The 19,568-nt window shown below is 40.5% G+C and overlaps 1 protein-coding gene across 10 annotated transcripts in view; it reads right to left on the minus strand.

Annotated features, from left to right (window-relative positions):
• The window catches only part of CHD9 (chromodomain helicase DNA binding protein 9), a 94,396-nt gene that overhangs the window by 55,274 nt on the left and 19,554 nt on the right, over nt 1-19,568 (minus strand). Inside the window, exon 1 of one of the 10 annotated variants that reach the window (XM_040570908.1) lies at nt 18,801-19,379. The exons of 6 other annotated variants lie outside the window; for them this stretch is intronic. Coding sequence is in view for 2 of the 4 variants with exons in the window: in XM_040570903.1 (XP_040426837.1) it covers nt 69-98 (30 nt within the window). In the remaining 2 variants the exon portion in view is untranslated. Of the gene's footprint in view, nt 1-68; nt 765-8,286; nt 8,371-18,800; nt 19,380-19,568 lie in introns of those variants that run through there. 3 more of the 10 variants (XM_040570907.1, XM_040570903.1, XM_040570901.1) reach the window with 3 other exon arrangements.

Below are 19,568 nucleotides of genomic sequence, written 5' to 3' on the forward strand. Positions count from 1 at the left end.
ATTCAATCCCATTAGCCTTTTAGCCCAAAGAACCCCTCCTCCTCCCACTCATTCAGGCTTTCACTTACCCTTCCTCTTGGCCTCTTCACTGAAGACATTTTTGGCGTCAGACAAAGGCTTGCCCTCTGCTTTTTCAGCACCCCAGGCAGTGCTCAAGAAAAAAGCATTGAAAGAAGATTGCTAAATGGCCTATTTAGCAAGCTGCAGCCAAGATATGCACAACCTTCCACAAACACACATTGGGATTTATCAACATATTTCTCCCTTGACAGGCGTCCGTCCACCGATCGTCCAACTCAGGTAGGGCACAGCCCGCCTGCCGCCCCTCAGCAGCGGGGTTTCCACCAGGGCCGTAAGCAGATAGCCAGATTCCAACAAAGCACAGAAAGAAATGAATGCACAAAGCATCAAAATGCATCAGCATGAATATTAGAGATGTCGTTAAAAATACTGACTCCTTCTGCGGAAGTAGGCCAGCAGATGGTGCTACCAGTTATTATTCCATTAGGCTCTGCAATTTAACCCCCAACGGACTGCTCTTCCCTACATGTGGTACAGGGATTAACTCTTCCCCTTCCACCGCTCACAGTACACCACTGCTGTGCCTTGGTTCGGGCTGGAAACGGGGGCACGGACTGTTTGTGGGGCCAGGGCTTCCCTGAAGCGCTCCAGGTCTCACATCGACGCGGGGGGTGGCGACGCACGCTGCACTCAGAGCCTCGGGCCTCAAACCCAGTTTGTCCTCCGACATACCTTGCTCTTTTTTTCCCCCTTCCAAAGGCAGTTCAGCACTATAAGCAGCAACAGTGACCACGTAAGGACTCGCTTACAGGCTTCGCTGCTTCCTACAGAAGGAAGAAATCCTGAACTGGATCTCAGCCTCTCCCCCAGCCCAGGTCTATGCAGACCTTGTGGTGAGGGCCCCCTCAATTATATGGGACATGGCTTTATGGAAAAGTCCTCCTTATTTTAAGGTTGTTTCAAGTGCTATTTTAAAAGACCAGATGCATTTTCACATGTGTTCTCAAAGAACACAAAAAAGTTATTTTTTAGTAACTCTCCAGAGTTATTTAACCCACCTTTGTCATCACAGCTATTTCCTAGCAAAACCTCCTTTTATTTTTTTCCTCCTCAGAAGCCCACTGAAGAAGAATCAAGAAATAGCTCAGGATATGATTTCTGTTAGGATTTTGACTGTTAAGACTAGGCCTTACACTTGACCAGGATTTTACTTCTATTTAAGATTCACTTCAAAATGAACTTCAATTGTCCACTAAAAACATTAGTGGTATCGGTACATGAAATAATCCTTTAGTTAACAGTATTACCTAAATCCAGAAGATATTTCTGCACATATGCAGCTTCACCACAGAGACAATTATTAAATTTTAATTTTGCTTTTAGAACTCTAGCCAAGACGCTTCCACGTTACGGTTATGCAATATATGAAAGATAAATGACGGCAGTTTCTGTTAGAGTTACCATTTCATAACTCAGGACAATGCTAAATAATGTACTATTTTAGTTTTTTGAGATCAGTTAAACAAAAAGAAGTTTCCTAAGGCACTCACAGTATGATTTCAGCTCTAAGCCAAATACTACTGAAGTTAGTACAGTTAGAGGACTTTCAGAATGAACGGATGCCTTCCTGAACCATTCTAGGGCTGGAAACAAACAAAAAAGTGTGCCTGATAATTAAGTGGGCAAGAATAACCATGGTAGCTTTTGGGTAATTCTTTTGAAATCCTCTTCCTAAGTGTTTTGTTACTTTAAGATGAAATTTCTCAGGCTACATCTCCTCAGAGCTGCCCCGCAAGTTATTCCTCAACAACTTGTTTTACTTTCTTATTGTAAAATCATGAGTATGCTGGACGAGGCTACTGTGTGTTTTAATTCCTGGGGCTGGCCCACTGCTTTGTGCTCCATACTATTCCTTCTGTTTTTAAGTTACATCTCCTGCACTCCACCAACAGTAAGCTAACTGTTGGTTAGAGGACTGAGAACGTACTCTTTCGGTTTTGCTGTGCCATTTCTAACCATACGGGAATGACATTGACGAAGATACCGGAAGGCACCAGCCAACCATTCTAAGCTAAATAAAGCCATAGTGAAACCTGCATCAGGGAAGTCACCATCGTCACAAAAAACAAAACTGGAAAGCAACACAACTGAGCTGAGATTAGAAGAACCAGAACCACCCGTGCATTACAAAGGACAATGTCTGCATGTACTTAGCAACCACAGCAACATAAAGGATCTGATGCTGCAGAGGTCTTTTATTTTGATTACCAATTCATCCTGAAATAAACTCATAAGCAGTTATAAAATCATGCACACTGGAAATAAATTCTGAAAGCTACACAGCATCCACAAGAAAAAGGACAAAGCCTTTTGCCAAGCCAAAAACACCCCTTCCCCCTCGCTCAGAGGGGACGCCGATCAAACACCCTAAAGGAGCACGTCCTTTTGCCAGCGGCTTACAAACCTATTTCATCTATCAGCATCGAGATAGAAATGCTTAACTGACAAACATGTAGGAGAAGGTGGAAAGAAAAACCCTGAGGCAGATGTATTTAAAAAACTGAGTATTTTGTTCGGAAAAATATGCTTTTAGTTTTCATGGCTGCAAAGATAATCATCCTGATAGAACTGAATGTAAACCAATGTGATGTTGTCTCGAGCCTGCACGGAGCAAGCTCCAGGGTCTGTGGTGCTGCTGACAGCCTCGGCGTGCACGGACACCACCGAGCTCGTGGCAGTTCCCTGCTGCTGCTCGGAGAGCTGTGGCAGCAGGGAAATGTGGGGAACCACATCAATCCCGTGTCGACTTCATGCTGCCGCCCACTAAAGCCATTAGCAGCAGCAGGTACGGGCTGCCTGCTGGTCACGTGGAAGAGCTATCCCTAAGAAATATTAAGGGTGGAACAGATAAAACAAGAGCTGTAGGCTTCCCCACATATGCCCTGATTCACAGCTGCCAGCAAAGCATCTTCTCTTCAACGGCATTCAAAAGACACCAACGTGCTGTCTTAAAGGGGCAGAAGGTATTCTACACGTCTGACTGGTATCTTAATTAAACTCACGTAAAAACAATCAAATTACCAGATGATACCCAGAAACAATCGTGACAGCAGTCTTCCCGATACCTGGGAATACCCTACTGAGGAGGCTTTTCACAGGAAGGAATTTCTGCAACACTTCAGCATGGCTTTCATCAGCCCAGCACTTCTCTGGCCTAACAGCATTTCTCACAGCAAGGACAAACCTCTGTTTGTGCTTGCCTTTTCCCCCCCCCCCCCCCTTCAAGACCTAAATGCACTTTAAATTTGCTCCATGACAACACACACTTTCTCCACATCCCCTGCATATCACTACAAAGGAAGTCCCAAGAAGAAAAAGAGGAGTTTAACATAGCAGAAGCCTCCATCTCCTAGAAAACCCTCACAGGCCCTGCCTTACCTGCTCCACAAACCAGGCGTTGCTTCTACTGTAAGAAACCCTGCTTGGCAGTAGGTATGGCCACCATGCTGGAGCAGTATGGCTCTCCCTTCTGTGTGCACAGAGTCTTTAAGACCAAATTTCTCTCTTCAGTTGTGTCCATTCTTGATGTACTCTAAGGCCTAGTGATGCCTTTCCCTGGTATTTTCATTAGTCACACATTCCTGACTACAATTATATAACCCCCTTCCTTTTTTTTTTTTTAATAATTATTTTCACTTGTGGATCAGCTCACCCAAACAGCAACTACCACTACAAAATAAATTATGATCCCAACCATCCTAAAAAATAGAAAGCTAAGGGTTACATTTGCAATGCCTTGAAAGACTCTTCCTTCTACTGGCAGCAGACAGCTGCAGGAAGATGCAGAAGATCTGCAAGCATGAAGTACTGTATGGCGAGAGCATAACAAGTTCTTGCTAGTCTACCAGATCATTAGGCAAATCAAGATGACCTTGACATCTACTGCACTGAAAGCAGCTAAAATTAGCCACCTGGAAACCTGATCTTCATGCATTACCACTTCATCATCTTTGTCCCTGTTTATTACTAAACAAGGAATTCCTTTGTGCATGTCAAGCCACCAAAACAGTATCAATATCCCAGCTGTGACACAAATATAGGAAGAATTGTATATATGATCATGATCAGTATTGTTTGTATTTCTGTTCAAATTAGACTGTCGTATATTTTCATATTAGAATCACATCAGAATTCGGAAACTGCAATTGCTTTAAGCTATCCCAGAGAAAACTCTTAAAGGAACATACATTTATCATTTGAATCACAAAACTGTATTTAGGAATGCAAATCAAAAAATGCATGAACTCAGTTCAATGACTTCTGAATTCCATTCTAGTATTCTAAAATCTTTTTCTTTACAGAAGCCTGCATAATTAACTCTAGTGGTGGTTTTATGACAGTTTTATAATCAAAAAGAAATCTATTAAAAAAGAAGATACCAGCTCACTCCCTGTACAGTCTATTTGTAGAAGATCACTTACAAGACAAATGCGTCACCCCACGTGCATGCAGAATCCTTTGCTGAATGGCAATTCCAGAAGAGGCAGTGATTTGTCTTTTGATGACTTACTGTGACAAGAACTTCAGTTAAATCAAGCTGCTTCCACACAATTGACAGAAAGATCATCTAAACATGCAAGAGGGTTTCTTTTCTCCAGAAAACCCTTTTTTCCTCCCCTTCAGAGTTCCTTCTGACTTGCTTGTTATTTTCTGTTCAAAAGTTGCCCCGTACCATTTGTTGGGATTGCTCTACAGAACTAAGAGCACTGTTGCACGAAGATCCATGGGGTTCTATAATTTTTCCTTCCTTTTTGGTGTATATATGGAACTATTAGGAGAGTCAATGAAACATTCTAAATTGTGATTCTTTCGTTATGCTGAGAATACTCTGCACTCTGCTTGTATCTTATCAGCTCTTATAAACGATTCAGTGTTTCAGGGTTACAGAATTTTAAGACATACATTTATGAAACCTAACCCAAACTAACATTGAAGTGTTAGACAGATTAAAAAAAAACAAAAAAAACAAAGATACAGGGAAAAAAAAGTACCTTTGCTGTCTCCCATATTTGTTACCTGTAATGTTGATAAATGAATGGCTGACAACTACAGCCAAGTGACAAGCCAACAGTCTGTGTCTGTATAATAGTCACTTTTGAATGTAAATTTGGCTACTGTAGGTCATACCTTACCACACATTTAACACTAGGCTTATGATAAGTTTTAAATTTACGTAGAAATGAAAATGTTGATGTAAAGGCCAGCAACCTTACTCATCTTCCTAGGAAGAAAGAAGCAAGTGCTTTTCATGTCATACACGAATACTAGCAGGTTGTTGCTGCAAAGGCAGCATCTGATACTGGAGAACGAATCTGTAGTGTGCATGTTTGTGTGTGGAAGATTTTGTTTGAGCAGAGACATTTTGGGGGCTCAGCACCAAACACAGATGAATTGTTTTTCTGAATATTCGGTAGTGGTATAAAAACTGTCTCCCAGTATATCTTAAAGGAAGTACTATGTAATGGAGCGTATTAAACTGCCAGGAAATGAAAGAAATTGAGAACTTCATCCTGCTCACCCTGCCAAGCTACTGCACTGGATGCATGTCAGCTTTCAGTGGCCTGGAGTGCTGTGCCCATCATGTACCAATTTCTTTTGTTCTAGTCTGTAGTACTGAACACAGCTATTTGGAAAATTACATACAACACCAACAAAACCAACTTCCTTGGTGGCATTTCTCAGGTGCTGTCTGTCACATGCTGAACTAGTAGCACTGAGTACTTGCACTGATCCCAGGCTGATGCATGGCATGGTTTTTGCTGCAGCCACAGGGTGGGCACCCTGCCAGAAGTACCGCTGCAGTCAGCGTGAGCCTCAACGCCGCGCTCCTATGTACGAAAAAAGGTAACGATCACATTCAAGTCAACTGGACTTGTGAATGCACTGTAGATTTGAATTACTAAAGTTCAGAGCAGTTTTGGAGCCATGCCATATCTCTGCAGACTTTCTAAAGCCTCTAATGCCAGTCCTCTGGATCCAGAAGTCTTAGCTTTATTCTCCCAAATACGTGAATGTTTCCAACAAAAAAAGCACCTCTACTTGGTTTCTTTCTTACACTCTCGACTGATCTTACCTGCCAATTTTTACAATTATTTAACTTCTTAAAAAAAGTTTACTTAACTCAATAGTCTATAAAAGGAATGTCACATTTCACCTCACTGGTTTCAAACAAGACCTGTGCAAGTATCTGGAAATAGACGTGTAAGATAACTTGCCAAATACTTACAGACAAGAAAATAACACAGATCTTTCTGATTTTAAAGAGACTGGGCATTAGAGTACAAAACCCCCAAACAAAGTCCTATGAATGTATTGATCCACTGAAATCTCAAAACATCAAAGATATTCTTAAAAAGTACAGGTAAGAGGCAGCTTCTACTGAAACATACTCCTGGTTTTGCAATAGGAAAACTTTTATTTAACAGGTCAAGGAAGTCCAACAGCTTCTGTAACAGTGTGGAATAGAATGCTTCAAAGCACCAAAATGGAACAGCTCTCTCCAACTTATCTGTTTATCATTTTATTTTTTTTAAAGTCCTTTGTACTCCATAAAAATGTATTATTAACCCAAACTGCAGTGAGTTTTAGTCTTTCATCACTGAACATGGGTTAGTTAAAATCATCTCTCATTCCAGCACAAGCAGTGCTTCAAGAACCTGCTAAGTAACAATATGGGAGCAAAGCAGAATAAGCTGTTAACTTTGTTCTGTATGAAACTACTCTCTGACAAGATTGAATTCAGTTGAATTTTACATTATATTGCAGATCCAAAGTAAAGGGACTCCCTGTACTGATATTACATGTAAATATAAAATGCTGTTAGGGAAGGTAAGAAATAATTTTTACTGTACTGAATGTAAGCTTTTCTTTAGACAAAAGTACTATAACATCTCCGATTTCAAAAATGAAGAAAGCTTACTAAGCTTGTGTTCTCTGTTCAAAAAAAGTAGAATAAGATTACACTTTATTTCCTAACTTTCATAATACTGATAAAGGAAAAACAAAACCACATCACAAAATGGAAGCAAGCAACAGGAAACCCCTAAATGACTTAGCTGAAGGGTGGTTTTTTTTTTTTAGTTTTTTTTTTTTCTTCCCACAAGGTAAGTCGTCTTTTCAGACATTTACCTGGAGTTATTTTTGGAGGCTTTGCAAAAAGAGATAAATATACAAATACGTATTATAAAATTTCATAAACAATCACCACCAAAATAAATACACAAACAGAAATTAAATTCTCCTCCAGAAGAATGATTCAGTATTCCCTCTTTCCTGTTTGCAAACACAAGGTCTCTTGAAAATATAGCACGTAGCAACACAATGTAGCAAGTAAAAGCTTACTGTGGAACATTTTCTATTCCTGCTACTATGTGCTGAATTGCTAAAAAGCAGCCTGGTGGTACCATGAGCAAGGAGAGCAGAAATGCCAGCATCACAACTGTTTGCTGACAGCAAGCACTCTGCAGGCACCGCCAGACCTGGTCCCACTGCTCCTCATCCAACACATCCCGTGGCAGCCAGAAACCTACTAAGGCAGCGTCAATAATCACACATTCTTTGACTTGTGTCTTAAAAGAAAGATTGAGCTTTAAAACGTTCAGCGAGGTTGCTGCCCAGCTCACAGCTGCTCAGTTTTCCTCCAGTTTGTTTTAAAAAAAGCAAGGCTACACAACCACATCATACCAGGTTGTGCATTTACGCCTCCAAGTTCTTAGTAATTTCTAACCAACCCATTGATCAAATTTAGCCAAATTAGGTACATCTCTGAGATAGCTGTTCTTTGGCAAATGGCATGAAGCACACAGGATTTAAGCAGGATCTGAGGCAAGGAAAATGAGCTCAGTCCTCCCTAGACCTCCGAGCACCCACTTGAGATGCTCTAGGTGTTGGGACCACCAGCTGCAAAAGGCACCCCTTGGACACCACATCATCCTTCCCTTTCTCCCTACTCCAACAAAAGAAGCCCTCAACTTCCCTCTGCTAAAGAGCAGTCTTGGCAATTCTGTAAGCAGTCTCCTTGCTACCTTCCTCCTCTCCCCCCTTTCCTAGAAGCCATTACAGTGCATCAAAAGGAAAGAACCACGGATATCCTGTTGGGACCCAGATTTCTTCAGCAGTGCTTGGTCTGAGTGGCCAAAATATCCATCTTTCACACCCGGTTTGTTACTCCTGTTGTAAATTCAAGCTGAGCAGCGTTTACATCACCTTGAGTTTTCTAGTCTTCCTTCCCACCGACTCATCAGAGCACCTTCAACTTGCCCAACTGACAGGACAGTTGAACTGTCTACATTACGGAATGGCTGAACTCTTGTAAAAAAGCAAAGGCTGTAGTGCGTACAGGCCCATTTATTACAACATTTAAGCTATTGATCCTGTTGTGAAGGCCTAACTGATATAAGCATAGTGTTGCTCTCTAGAATTAACACGATTGAAAAGGAACTTTTCAATGTATAAATTAAAATCTACCAATTCTGGAGATTCAAGAAAATTATATATTCACAGAAACACAGGGTTTATCACTCCTCCCTCTTCAAAAAAAGGTTTAATACAGGAAATGTACAATTTAGGATAATATATCATGAAAAAAATTAATTTCTGTACTTCCATCCTGATTACTCAAATTTACTTCAATTCTCTATGCACAATAATAACATAACAAAACAAAGAGGAGAGTGCTGTAGGTACTTTCCTATCAGTTTCAGAAACTACTACTTTCTACACTTTTTTTCTTTTTTCTTTTGATGTTTTCTCTCTCCCACCCTGAAAGGGAGATAAATTCACAAGTTTGGCTGTCTGAAGTCAGGAAGAATTCACATGCTCAGATTTATATGTAGAGACAAGTCTGATACAGTGGTCTAAAACTTAATTTTTTTTTTCTTACTCCCAGAAAGGAAGTTAGTCTCCAATGGGAAAGAATCTTTCAGAAAGCACCTGTCTGGAAAGGAACAAGATCTGCCATAATGCAGCAGCTTACTTGGATGCCTTATGAGTCAGAAGAGGAAGCTAGCTAAGCATTTGCATTTTTCCAAAACTGCAAGAATGATCAAAAAGCAAAACAAAAAGCCAAATAAAATCCAAGCTTGTTTTTGCTCAGAAACCCAGAAAGCCTTTTAGCGTTCTGTAATCAGAGTCTTATGAATAATAAATTCAATCTCTACCTAAAGAAAGGTGAAAAATTAGCACCTGAAATAAGATACACCCCATCCACAATATACGACAAAAAGACACGTTGCACACAGAATACACTGAACTCTTCAAGTTTTCCTTTTTACCAAAAGCTTCCATTTTTTTTTTTTTTTGTACACAATTTTGACAATGGCTCAAATAAGCTGGCACCAATCCACTGGAACTCTGTTACTAACCAGCTCAAAGACCATCCCTTGCAAGTCTATCAAGCAGATGCAGGCTAGTTGTTCAACAGCCCAACTTCTAGGTGTTCCAGAGAAGAAACCACTATAGCCAACCCACAGGTAAAGCAGAACAGCAATCCTGACCCACAGCATCTACGTGCTTTTGTCCAGGCAGCCAAGTAATAGAATTTAAGTCAATGACTTGATAGCAAAACAGATGGGAACTACTGTGTGTACTGTGAAACAAACATTGTGAAAACTGAAGACAATTACGTTTGATCATTGCAGCTGTATGCACTTAAAGACATATCTATCATTCGCCATTTCTGTGTATAAAACTACCCCACGTTAAAACTGACACGAGGGCGGGTGTTACAAAGGTGTGTGAACTCAGGCAGGTTGAATATGCTGAGACAGCTTTTATCCAACCTTTTAACTGCAATTTAAACAACACAGGCACTACTCAGATTAATAGCCTTCAGTCAACTTCCATATTACTTGAAAAGTATTCAGGTTTGGGCTACTTGGTCTTATATGAAGCCATTTTGTTTCTGCTTAGAAACTATAAAAGACCGCAAAACCCTTAAAAATGCTGATTTCAATGTAAAACTACAAAGATTTGGCTGCGAAAGCCTGCAGAAGAGAGAAAACAATTACAAACAAGGGGGAAAAAAAAAGAAGAGCTCTCCCCCTTGCCATTTTGCCAAGTTGCTACCTGCCCACTCATGTTCTAAGTTGCTGCCACTCCTGTGCGCTGTCAAGAGATTTTCTCCAGTTTTTCTTCACCAACCAGTGGGAGGACAAGGAGACCAAACAAAAACAAACCCAAGCCATCCAAATAACCCCCTAAAAGAACACGAGGAGCTTTCTGATCACCTTGATGATCCACCCCAAGATCAGCTTCAGCACACCTACCGCCAGCAACCAGCACGGCCTGCATACAGCTAGCAGCAACAAACCGTGCGGCCTGAAGGGTAGCTGCTTCTGGTCACAACTCCATTTCACATTAAATGCTCCTTTTCTACACCTTTTGCTGATGTGAATGGCCTCATAAGAGAAGATTTTTTATAATTATAACCCAATCCCCTTTCATCCTTATGAAAAGGATGCCGCTGTTTCCTCGCTCTTCCCCCTAAAGCCCTCAGGTTTGTCTTTTGTCCCAGAGCCTGAGGCCTGTAAGCACTGTAGCCAGGCAGCCGCTGGCGAGGGTGGCAGACACAGAGCCGTCCCCGCTCTCATTTCTGCACTCTGCTTCTTCAGCGGAGCCACTCAACCTGCTGGGGCAATGGGAGCGAAGGGCAGGAGGCAGCAGCTCCACTGAACTAGCGCAAACCTGCCCACCTCTTGTCTCCACACCTCACCGCAATTACTGACAGAAAGGCACGCTGGGCTAGGCCCCAGAAACAACTGCGGATTAAACAAAACAGACACGGGTTCTCTTCCATCAGATGTTTTAACAGCGTGGCTTACCAAATTCAACTCAAATTTCGTAATGCATTGAGTGTAGCTTTACAGTTCACTTGGGAGGCGAAACAAACCAGCTTATTCAGAACATGAAGGCTCCTGGAACTGCAACTGATCGTTGTCTCGGGCAATGTCAGGAAATGATTCTGTGATAGCACCCTCTTTTTTTTATTATTATTATTTAAAAACGGCATGTACTTTCACTGCTTGTTGATGACAAAAAAAAATCAAGTGCTGTGAAAGAGATAACAGATGTGAAAAAGATATGATTTGATTCCACATGAACAGGAAAATACTGATCATAAACTATCTGTAAATTGAAACAAGCTACATCTTCAGAAAGTCTTACATGCAAGACCTCTTTATTTACAAATAGGGAGTTTATTCATTAAAAGCACTTAAGTTTAAAAATTCACTCAATCTGTGAGCATGGCATTTTTGTAGGATTCCTTGATACCTAACAGAGTAACCAAAACATCTTCAATGCTTGCAATTTCAGTGAAACAAAAAAATGAGCATGTTATGTACATTAGAAGATACTGACGCAAACTGGGAAAAGCAATTTATTTTTAACATTACCAGCTAGGAAGTCACATATCATTAAAACCAGTGCTGACTGCACAGCATATTTCCATTTAAATCAAAGGGGGACATACTTCTTCCTCTTAAATTCAAACTAACTTGCATATCTGCCGTGTCAGCTTCAAGGAATTACTTTGATGGCTTTCTCTGCCAAGGTGCTAGAATATCCAATGTAAAAGAAGAGCACTTTAGCATATATATAAGCCTAACAAAACTACTCCTGTTGCATACAGGTTTCTCAAATATTCCTGAAAAGACCCACTCCTCTCAATGAATAGGGAAAACCAGACGCCCACAGAAAAGGCATTTATTAAAAAGAGGTGCTGGTTTGAAAACAATGCTCACAAGTTGAGGGATACTATAGGGGATCAGCAGGATTCAATTTCATGCAAAGGAAAAAACCCATGAAGGAAAAAAAATGTTGTTTTCCCAGAAGCCTCTTAAAAAGAGAGAGGGAGAGAGAGAGAGGGAGGGAGGGAGAGAGAGAGGGAGAACACAGCAACCCAAGAGCTTCACTGGGATAACCACAAAAACCAGTAGTGAGTATGAACTTTTGGTAGGGACCAAAAAAAGTTTTAAGACAGCTCACTAGAAGGAAGCCTAGCCGTCATTTTCTATCTCAGCCAAAGCTGGCTATTTGCACAAGAGACAAGACTAGGTGTAGGGCTCAAGACAAATGAAATTTGTATCATCTTTAATGGAGTTTGAGTCAACAACAACTGCTGTTAACATACATAGAGCGACAGGCTGGCTAAAGATGGCCGCGTGCTGCCAAGGACATCCTCCGGCACAGCCAGGAGCACCAGCACCTTCCTGCCTCTGTCCCCGACCAGGAAGGTTCACTCACCACGTCCCCAAATCTCCCAGAGTCAGTCAAAGCCCACTCACACTTGCAATTAAACTCTATTAAGTGAAAGCGCCCAGCAAGCCAGCACCATAAAACATGCCTCTTGTACAATATCAGGAGCTTGATCAGATTTCATAGTAAAAAGTGACTGCAGGTGAAAGAATCCTCCACAGGATAACAGAAGTAAGAGCTCCAACACAGAAACTTCAAAATAAATTTGCCTAATCTTTTTTCAAAATTGTTCTTACCAATCTTACAGACAGTAAGACACACTTCTGATTTTGCCTCTGCTTACTTAAAATAAAAACAAACTTAGGAAACTTTGTTAAGCTTGTACACAAATCTTCTCTCTACGGAATCCTACCAACAATGAGAAGATGTTAAGGCACCTTTCCCTGTCCATGTAGGGATGCATATTCATGTCACACAATGATGCTTTCAGTCATGCCACTTAGCTTCCTGGACAGATCTCATTCAAGAGGGCTATAATTGGCAGGACTTTGAAAAAAACACATTAAAAGCCACATAAAACAGGGAGGTGGGGGTTAGAAAAGAAGAACACATTCACGTCACGTCTAGGACATCACCTCTTAATTCTGACATGATTTTTATTCCAGAACAAAATCCCCAAAGGAAGAGAGAAAGCAACACTTGGCCTGTAGAATAGGAACTGAGCTCAAGCATAGGCTAAGTGATAATTTCAACAGGATAGATATTGCTCTAGTCTGAATACGCAGAACTCAAACTTAGATTTTTACTGGTGAATTTAATCATACTAAAACCAAGACAGCACGACTTAAAATCAGTGGTCCCGAAGTGTAAAGCTTGCAGAAGAATCACAACAATACACAGACCATCAAAAAGCTGGCACTTCCCGCTGGGTACTCCTCTCCCATAATAAATCATGACAGGCCAGATGTTGAAACCATACTTCAATTTCACAGCTCCATCTGAGTTATTAAAGCATTCAGCACTGTAACACTTCCCGACTCCAAAAACATTTTGGAGAGCATCTCTGAGTCTGTGTGCACAGGGCTCTACGTTGCGTTTAAGCAATCCCTGACACAGTTCTGTCTACAAGTATGAATGCTGAACTGCAGCCTGGTGACCTGCCACTTGTTAATGCTACAGCTGGAGAGAAAGGCTCCTGGAACCTCTGAACAAACACACGGCTTCGAGCCTTGGGTTAGAATTCAGAAATTCTCTTTCTGAAACAATTTTTCCAAGTATAACAAAAGAAGCAAACAAAATGCTCAGAACGACAAGAACTGAGATATCTTCTTCAACATTAAGGGCAATACTTCTTTCCAACATATAAACTGAAACTCAGTTGTGAAGTTATGAATATCTCCTAAAGTAGGTCTTTCTACTAATCTATGAAACTAGTTTTGGCTTGATATTCAATAGCATTTTGTATGCATACACAGTATGCTACTAACATGGAAATTACCTTACAAACTCCTGAAAAGGCACTACAGAAAAGATTGGAACATTTTCCTAGAATATACATTAAAATGCTAGCCTTCACAGTAAGACATCGAGAGAGCAAAAAAACAAAGTGCAAGCACAAGCTAAATAACCCACGCAAAAGAAAGCCTACCACACTTATGAAAGAAACATGAATAAGTATACTACAAATTACACTATGTTCAAAAAATATAGGACTTGTCAACTGTTCCTAGCCTAAAGCTCTGTTCCTAGATTCATTTATCAAATTTATTCAAATCAAAATATTAATTCTCAGCCCCACCACCCTAGAAACCCACTCACTTGTATTTACTTTCTTTAAGAGTTGCCAAATTCAATCTGCTCTCAGCATATAAGGATAGACACTGTCTTGGGAATCCATGCAATTAGGAGCTTGTGCAAATTTTTTTTATCTAGATAAACTACAAAGTAAACAATACCCCTCCAGTTCTGGAAGGCTATTGAGTGGATGAAGTGCTGGGAATTGTTTTGGTTTCTCTATATATTTAGACTTAACATTACAGCTAAAAGAAATTGTAAAACCTGAGTGCATGTAACATACTGACACCTGTATAAAAGCCACATGAATTCCAAATGTACTTCAGATTCTTCGGCTTCAAAAGCAGGCCACTGGTTAACATCTTTAAAAGCTCTGCTTCTCTTTTGGCAGTAAGATTTCACTAATGCTTTAGAAACACGGTGATTTTCTACAAAATGTCTCAAGGTGAAATGGTATTCTGGAAGTTTTGGAGGCAAAGCTAGGTCTTAAGCTTTTTGGAAAGAAAACAAACCAACATATCAGGCTTTAGTTAACAGCACTGGACAGCTAGTCACCACCAGTACCAAGGAAGAGTCCCCCCGTGAGCCCACTGATGTCCTCTGAGCATCTGAGACGCATAACAGCACGCAGTTAGTTGCCTTACTGCAGCACAAGGTGCTTCCCAGCTCATCACACCTTCCTCTCCCACTGCCGCTGTCTCTAGCGTATGCAATTTTGTCCAACTACGCAGCAAACCAAGTCAGCAACTTGTATTCTCGAGAAACAGCTCTGGCAACAAAAAGCCATTTCGCAGCTCCTGAATCAGTTTTGCAGTTCAGTTCACAGCACAAATGGTTGAATTAACACATGATGTAAGAAGGGAGCTTTTTCCCCATGAACTTTTTCCCTTAATCTAATGATATTTTAAACAGACACTGAACTACTGCTTCAACAGTCCACAGTATGGACTTTAGAGTTCTTTATGGTCTTTAGAGGACGATTCAAGACAAGTTTTATTTTCCTTTTTTCCCCCCTCTCTAATTAGGCACCAAGCTCAGACACTGAGCTTGCACCATTGCATCATTACTCTTTGCTTTACAGTTCTTCAGTGTTAACAAGACATCTGTTTGCAAATAAGTATTTAGATATTCAATCTTACTTATTTGCGCATTTTTTTAATACCATCTATTTTACTTACTTCTGTCAACCTGTCTCACCCTGCTACCTGGAGGATTACCCCTGTAAGCTGAGCTAGACAGAAGCTTCCTGCCTGTGCCTGCCACCCATTAACAACTTTTTACGAAAAGGTTTCTCTTTTGGAGCATTTTGAAGACAATTATTACAGTCATTTAATGAGTGTGCAGTTATCTCAGGAAAGATTACATTCTTAAATTGTAACAATCATTACAACAGCAGGTATTGCTTTTTAAATAAGAAATATATGCAAAGAATTGGACAGCCTAATTATTTGACAACTGAGGAAGGTTCAGAGACTTCAAAAGAAATAAAAAGCATTAGCAACAACTAACACAATTCAAAACCGAGAAGAATGATTAAACATTTTAACTGATGGAGATGTTAGCTACTGACAAACTCATAAAGCTTTTAAAATGATATAGCAGATAGCCTGGTACATTCTTCCAGCAATTCTCTCCTTCCCTTGTTATGCAGCTGTATTTCCTAAAGAAAAGCAAGGCAAATGAAAAAAATGGATAAAAGTTAAATATAACAACAAATATTTATCAGTAAATGTGTTACAAGCTGATTTCATGCACATATATTTCCTTTCCCCCATCCTATGCAATTTCTCATTTTAAAAAGAAATATAGAGTATAAAATGCTTACCTAAAATTTGGATAAAACATATAAAACCCAAAATTTTTCATATACATCCAACTATAAAGCTAGCAAAATATTGCTGTCTTGAGTGATGAAGACATCTACGGCAAAGAGCCATAGACTGGTTTTGAAACACATTAAATACAATTATAATCTGAAAGAGTTTGCTCATTCCAGGAATTGTGCTACTCAGCTCAGAGGTGATGCCCTACTCATCTCATTAACTCTACACACTTGACACAGCTTTGCCACTTTCACTTCCTCCCATTTGTGTGGGCCCTTCTGAAAATGGAAAGCAAAAAAGCAGGAAAATATGGTGCGAAAAAGGTCAGCGGAGGGAGTACTTTTTTACTTGTACAGACATGATAAACCTGCTAGGTGCTGGGAGATGACAACTGAATTCTGCTGCCTCACAGTGGCAGACAGTTTATTAAACTGCTACAACTACAATGAAGGTGAAAATTGTTCCTCAAACAGAGAAGTAAGTCCAGAGCACGCAACTCCTAGAAATGTTTAAAAGGCAAGTTCAGACAGAGATTTACATTTGTTAATGTGGTGACATCACCCATAAAATTAACCATAATTAAAAGGAACAAGTACAATATAAATACAACGGATATGCTTAACAGCATTTTAGAAGAAAAAGAGTTTTTTAGGACTCTCTTTGGGAGGGAAGGAAGAGCTTTTTAAAAAAAAAAACAACACACTTGCAGATTACAAGCTAATGCCCCACCAAATACAAGTGCTTTCAATACAACAGATGTCTGTATTTCAGTTCTCAGATAATGCAAAATAGGGCAAATTTTGAGTCACAGATTTTATTATGCTTAGTCCCACTGAAAACTGTCATACACTGCTTCACAAACAACGCTAATAACAGGATCATAATTTTACAACATGGTCTCGTAAGAACACTTAAGAGCAATAAGCTTACTATGCAGAAAAGCCGGTCTCTGCTATGAAGAACTTAAATACAGTCCCATCAGTTCAGTATTTGAAAATATTTCTCATTATGGGCTCTCTTAAAAGTAAACTACATGGAATCTGAGAAATGCACTCTGAAAAATACTCTAGCCTTGATTTCTATACGTCTTCCTTAAGCGCACGTTGCAATGAATTGGCTTGTTGGGCCAACCATAACTACCCGAGATAACACATCACTGCTTACTAGGCATATCTTTCATTTGAGTTCTGATATATGAATAGAACGGCAATCAAGACCAGAGAAAGAGGTTTTTGAGTGGGATAATCCAAGGGATACTTGTGAAACCAAATTTAGAGCCGATACAAAAGGGAGGCAGCTGCTAACACAGGTGAAAGGCTGTGACCACGGAGGACGTACACCTCAGCGGCACCAGAGCCTCTTCCCTGCACTCTGATCAGGTGAAAATTCCACCTCCGATGATACCCTCATGTATGAAGTTACACCATTCTAATATACAGTCAATATTTCTTCCTAAGCTTTCAACAAGGGCAAGACAAATTCTCTCCAAAAGCAGCATCACCTGTTGCTCTGAAACAAGCGGTAGGAAAGCACACACTTGCAAGCAGAAAAGCACTTTCAGGTTTCAAGTCAGTTTCAAAACAACAACAAAACAAAACAAATGCAAACGTGTCAGATGCAAGATACTGGACTTCATGAATACACTGAATTATCAAGTTAGGTGCCAAACATTTAGTCACAAAAGGGGTAGAAAAAAGATTCACCTGATACCAAGAGCTGAGATCAACGCCTTGCCATGTAGCATTTGCAATCATTAATAAAGTATTATTTTCCAGCTCAATCTCCATTAAGCTTTGAGATATGTGGCCAGAGGAGCACCGGGGCCCCCAGCCTAAGAAGGACGTGGACTTGAATCAGGTCCAGAGGACGCCGTGAGGATGCTCAGAGGACTGGAGCCCTGCTCCTACAAGGAGGGGCTGAGGGAGCTGGGGCTGCTCAGCCTGGAGAAGGGAAGGCTCCGGGGTGACCTTACAGTGGCAACCTTCTCTGAGGCCACTATGAACTTCAGAATATCACTTCAACTTCCTTTTTTTCTAAGCATGCAGAACTGAACATGGATGCCTATATTTGTCACCTTTTTTTACGCTCATGAAAAGCAAAGAGAATATTTTCAAAACAGTTTTAAGAGGAGGTAAAAAGATCAGAAGCATTATATTAGTCAAAGGTGAGACTACACGGATCTCCAGGATATTCCTTCACTTCATTTCATTTCCATAATCAAACTATGATGAAAAATGCATGATGTAAAATTAAGAGGCACGATATATTTACAATTATAATCTAATTACAGCAGGCATAGAAAGTATAACAGCAGCATAAGACATTTCAGATTGTTTTTAATTGTGCGCTATTACACTGAACTATTAATTTTTAAATTAATTTGTACTGAGAGAATAGCTTTACAAGTTAAACTGCGATAAGCATGCTTCCTTTCAAACAACAGAATCATAAGTATTTAATCTTGTCTCATTTTTAAATGATCTTAGTATAACTGCAGTTGGGGATATTTGATTGTCTAATGTTGGGTCCACTCCAATAGCTACAGTTCATCAACTACTTCGTAGAATTTAAAAATAGTTTTTTCAAACCCCCTCAATCATTATCAAAGCAAAACTGCTGAAAACAACTAAATCCACTAGTAATTGTTTCCTCCAGTTGCCATACTATTACTAATTCATGTTATGTACACTGCAGGCTCAGAGAGAGTTGTACATGGTTTGCTCCTATCATTCCCCCATCGATGCACTCCTTGCAGCTGTATGACAGGTCCCACTGCACAACCAGTTTCTGGAGGAAACACTAAACATCTCTTCTACTACATAAACTTAAGGTCTGAAAACAATTTATACAATTTATTGCATACCCTATAATAATAATAAAAAACCACCCAGCAGCTTATATGCCTACCTGTTTTCTGCCAGTCTTATTTCAAAGTTCCAGGAAGAAGTAAAAGAGATGAAGTAGAGTTGAAATCCTGTGAAGTTGCACTGTTCTCCCACCGCTACCAAAACCGAAGCAACCCTCCCAAACACTTGAACACTCTCTACAGGCCTCAGAACTTTCCCTCTGTTCCAGGTTACAAAACAAGGCACTGACAGTGATGTCAGCGAAGCTGATGCAGTCTTAAAAAGGTTCTAATGTACGCTACAGAAAAATTACAGCACCAGAAAGTGTCATGAGACCTACTTTTCACTGCCTGGCTTGTATGCCACACACCCCTCACAAACTATCCCAACGCATGCATTTCTTGCCACCACCACTTTTCCAGGAAGCCACATCCCGCTCACGCTTTACCCCAGCATACCAATGGGAGACCCAAGGGTGCAGCTAACAGCTCTGGCTTCTGCCCTGCAGCCCCATGGCACAGAATTTGGGCTCTGTTGCCTTAGCAGAACCCAGAAGTACCTCAGTGCCCTACCAGCCGCCCAGCTCCATGCCCCTGTGTTAGGGGCTCATATCAGACAGAACCAACACGATGAGCCACATAGGCTGTGCCCTCCCCTCCTCACTCCCGACCCCCCAAAAAAGAAAAAAAAAAAAGCACATTAACATCAACAAGTCACACCTACCGCATCATTCGATCCATCAAGCTCATCTTAAATACATTGCTGTATGCATATTCTAGGAGCAACACGCCAGCACTACACCAACTGAAGTGCCAAAAGTTTCGCTCGT

This window comes from Cygnus olor, chromosome 12 (genome assembly GCF_009769625.2).
Source record: "Cygnus olor isolate bCygOlo1 chromosome 12, bCygOlo1.pri.v2, whole genome shotgun sequence".
Lineage (NCBI taxonomy): Eukaryota > Metazoa > Chordata > Aves > Anseriformes > Anatidae > Cygnus > Cygnus olor.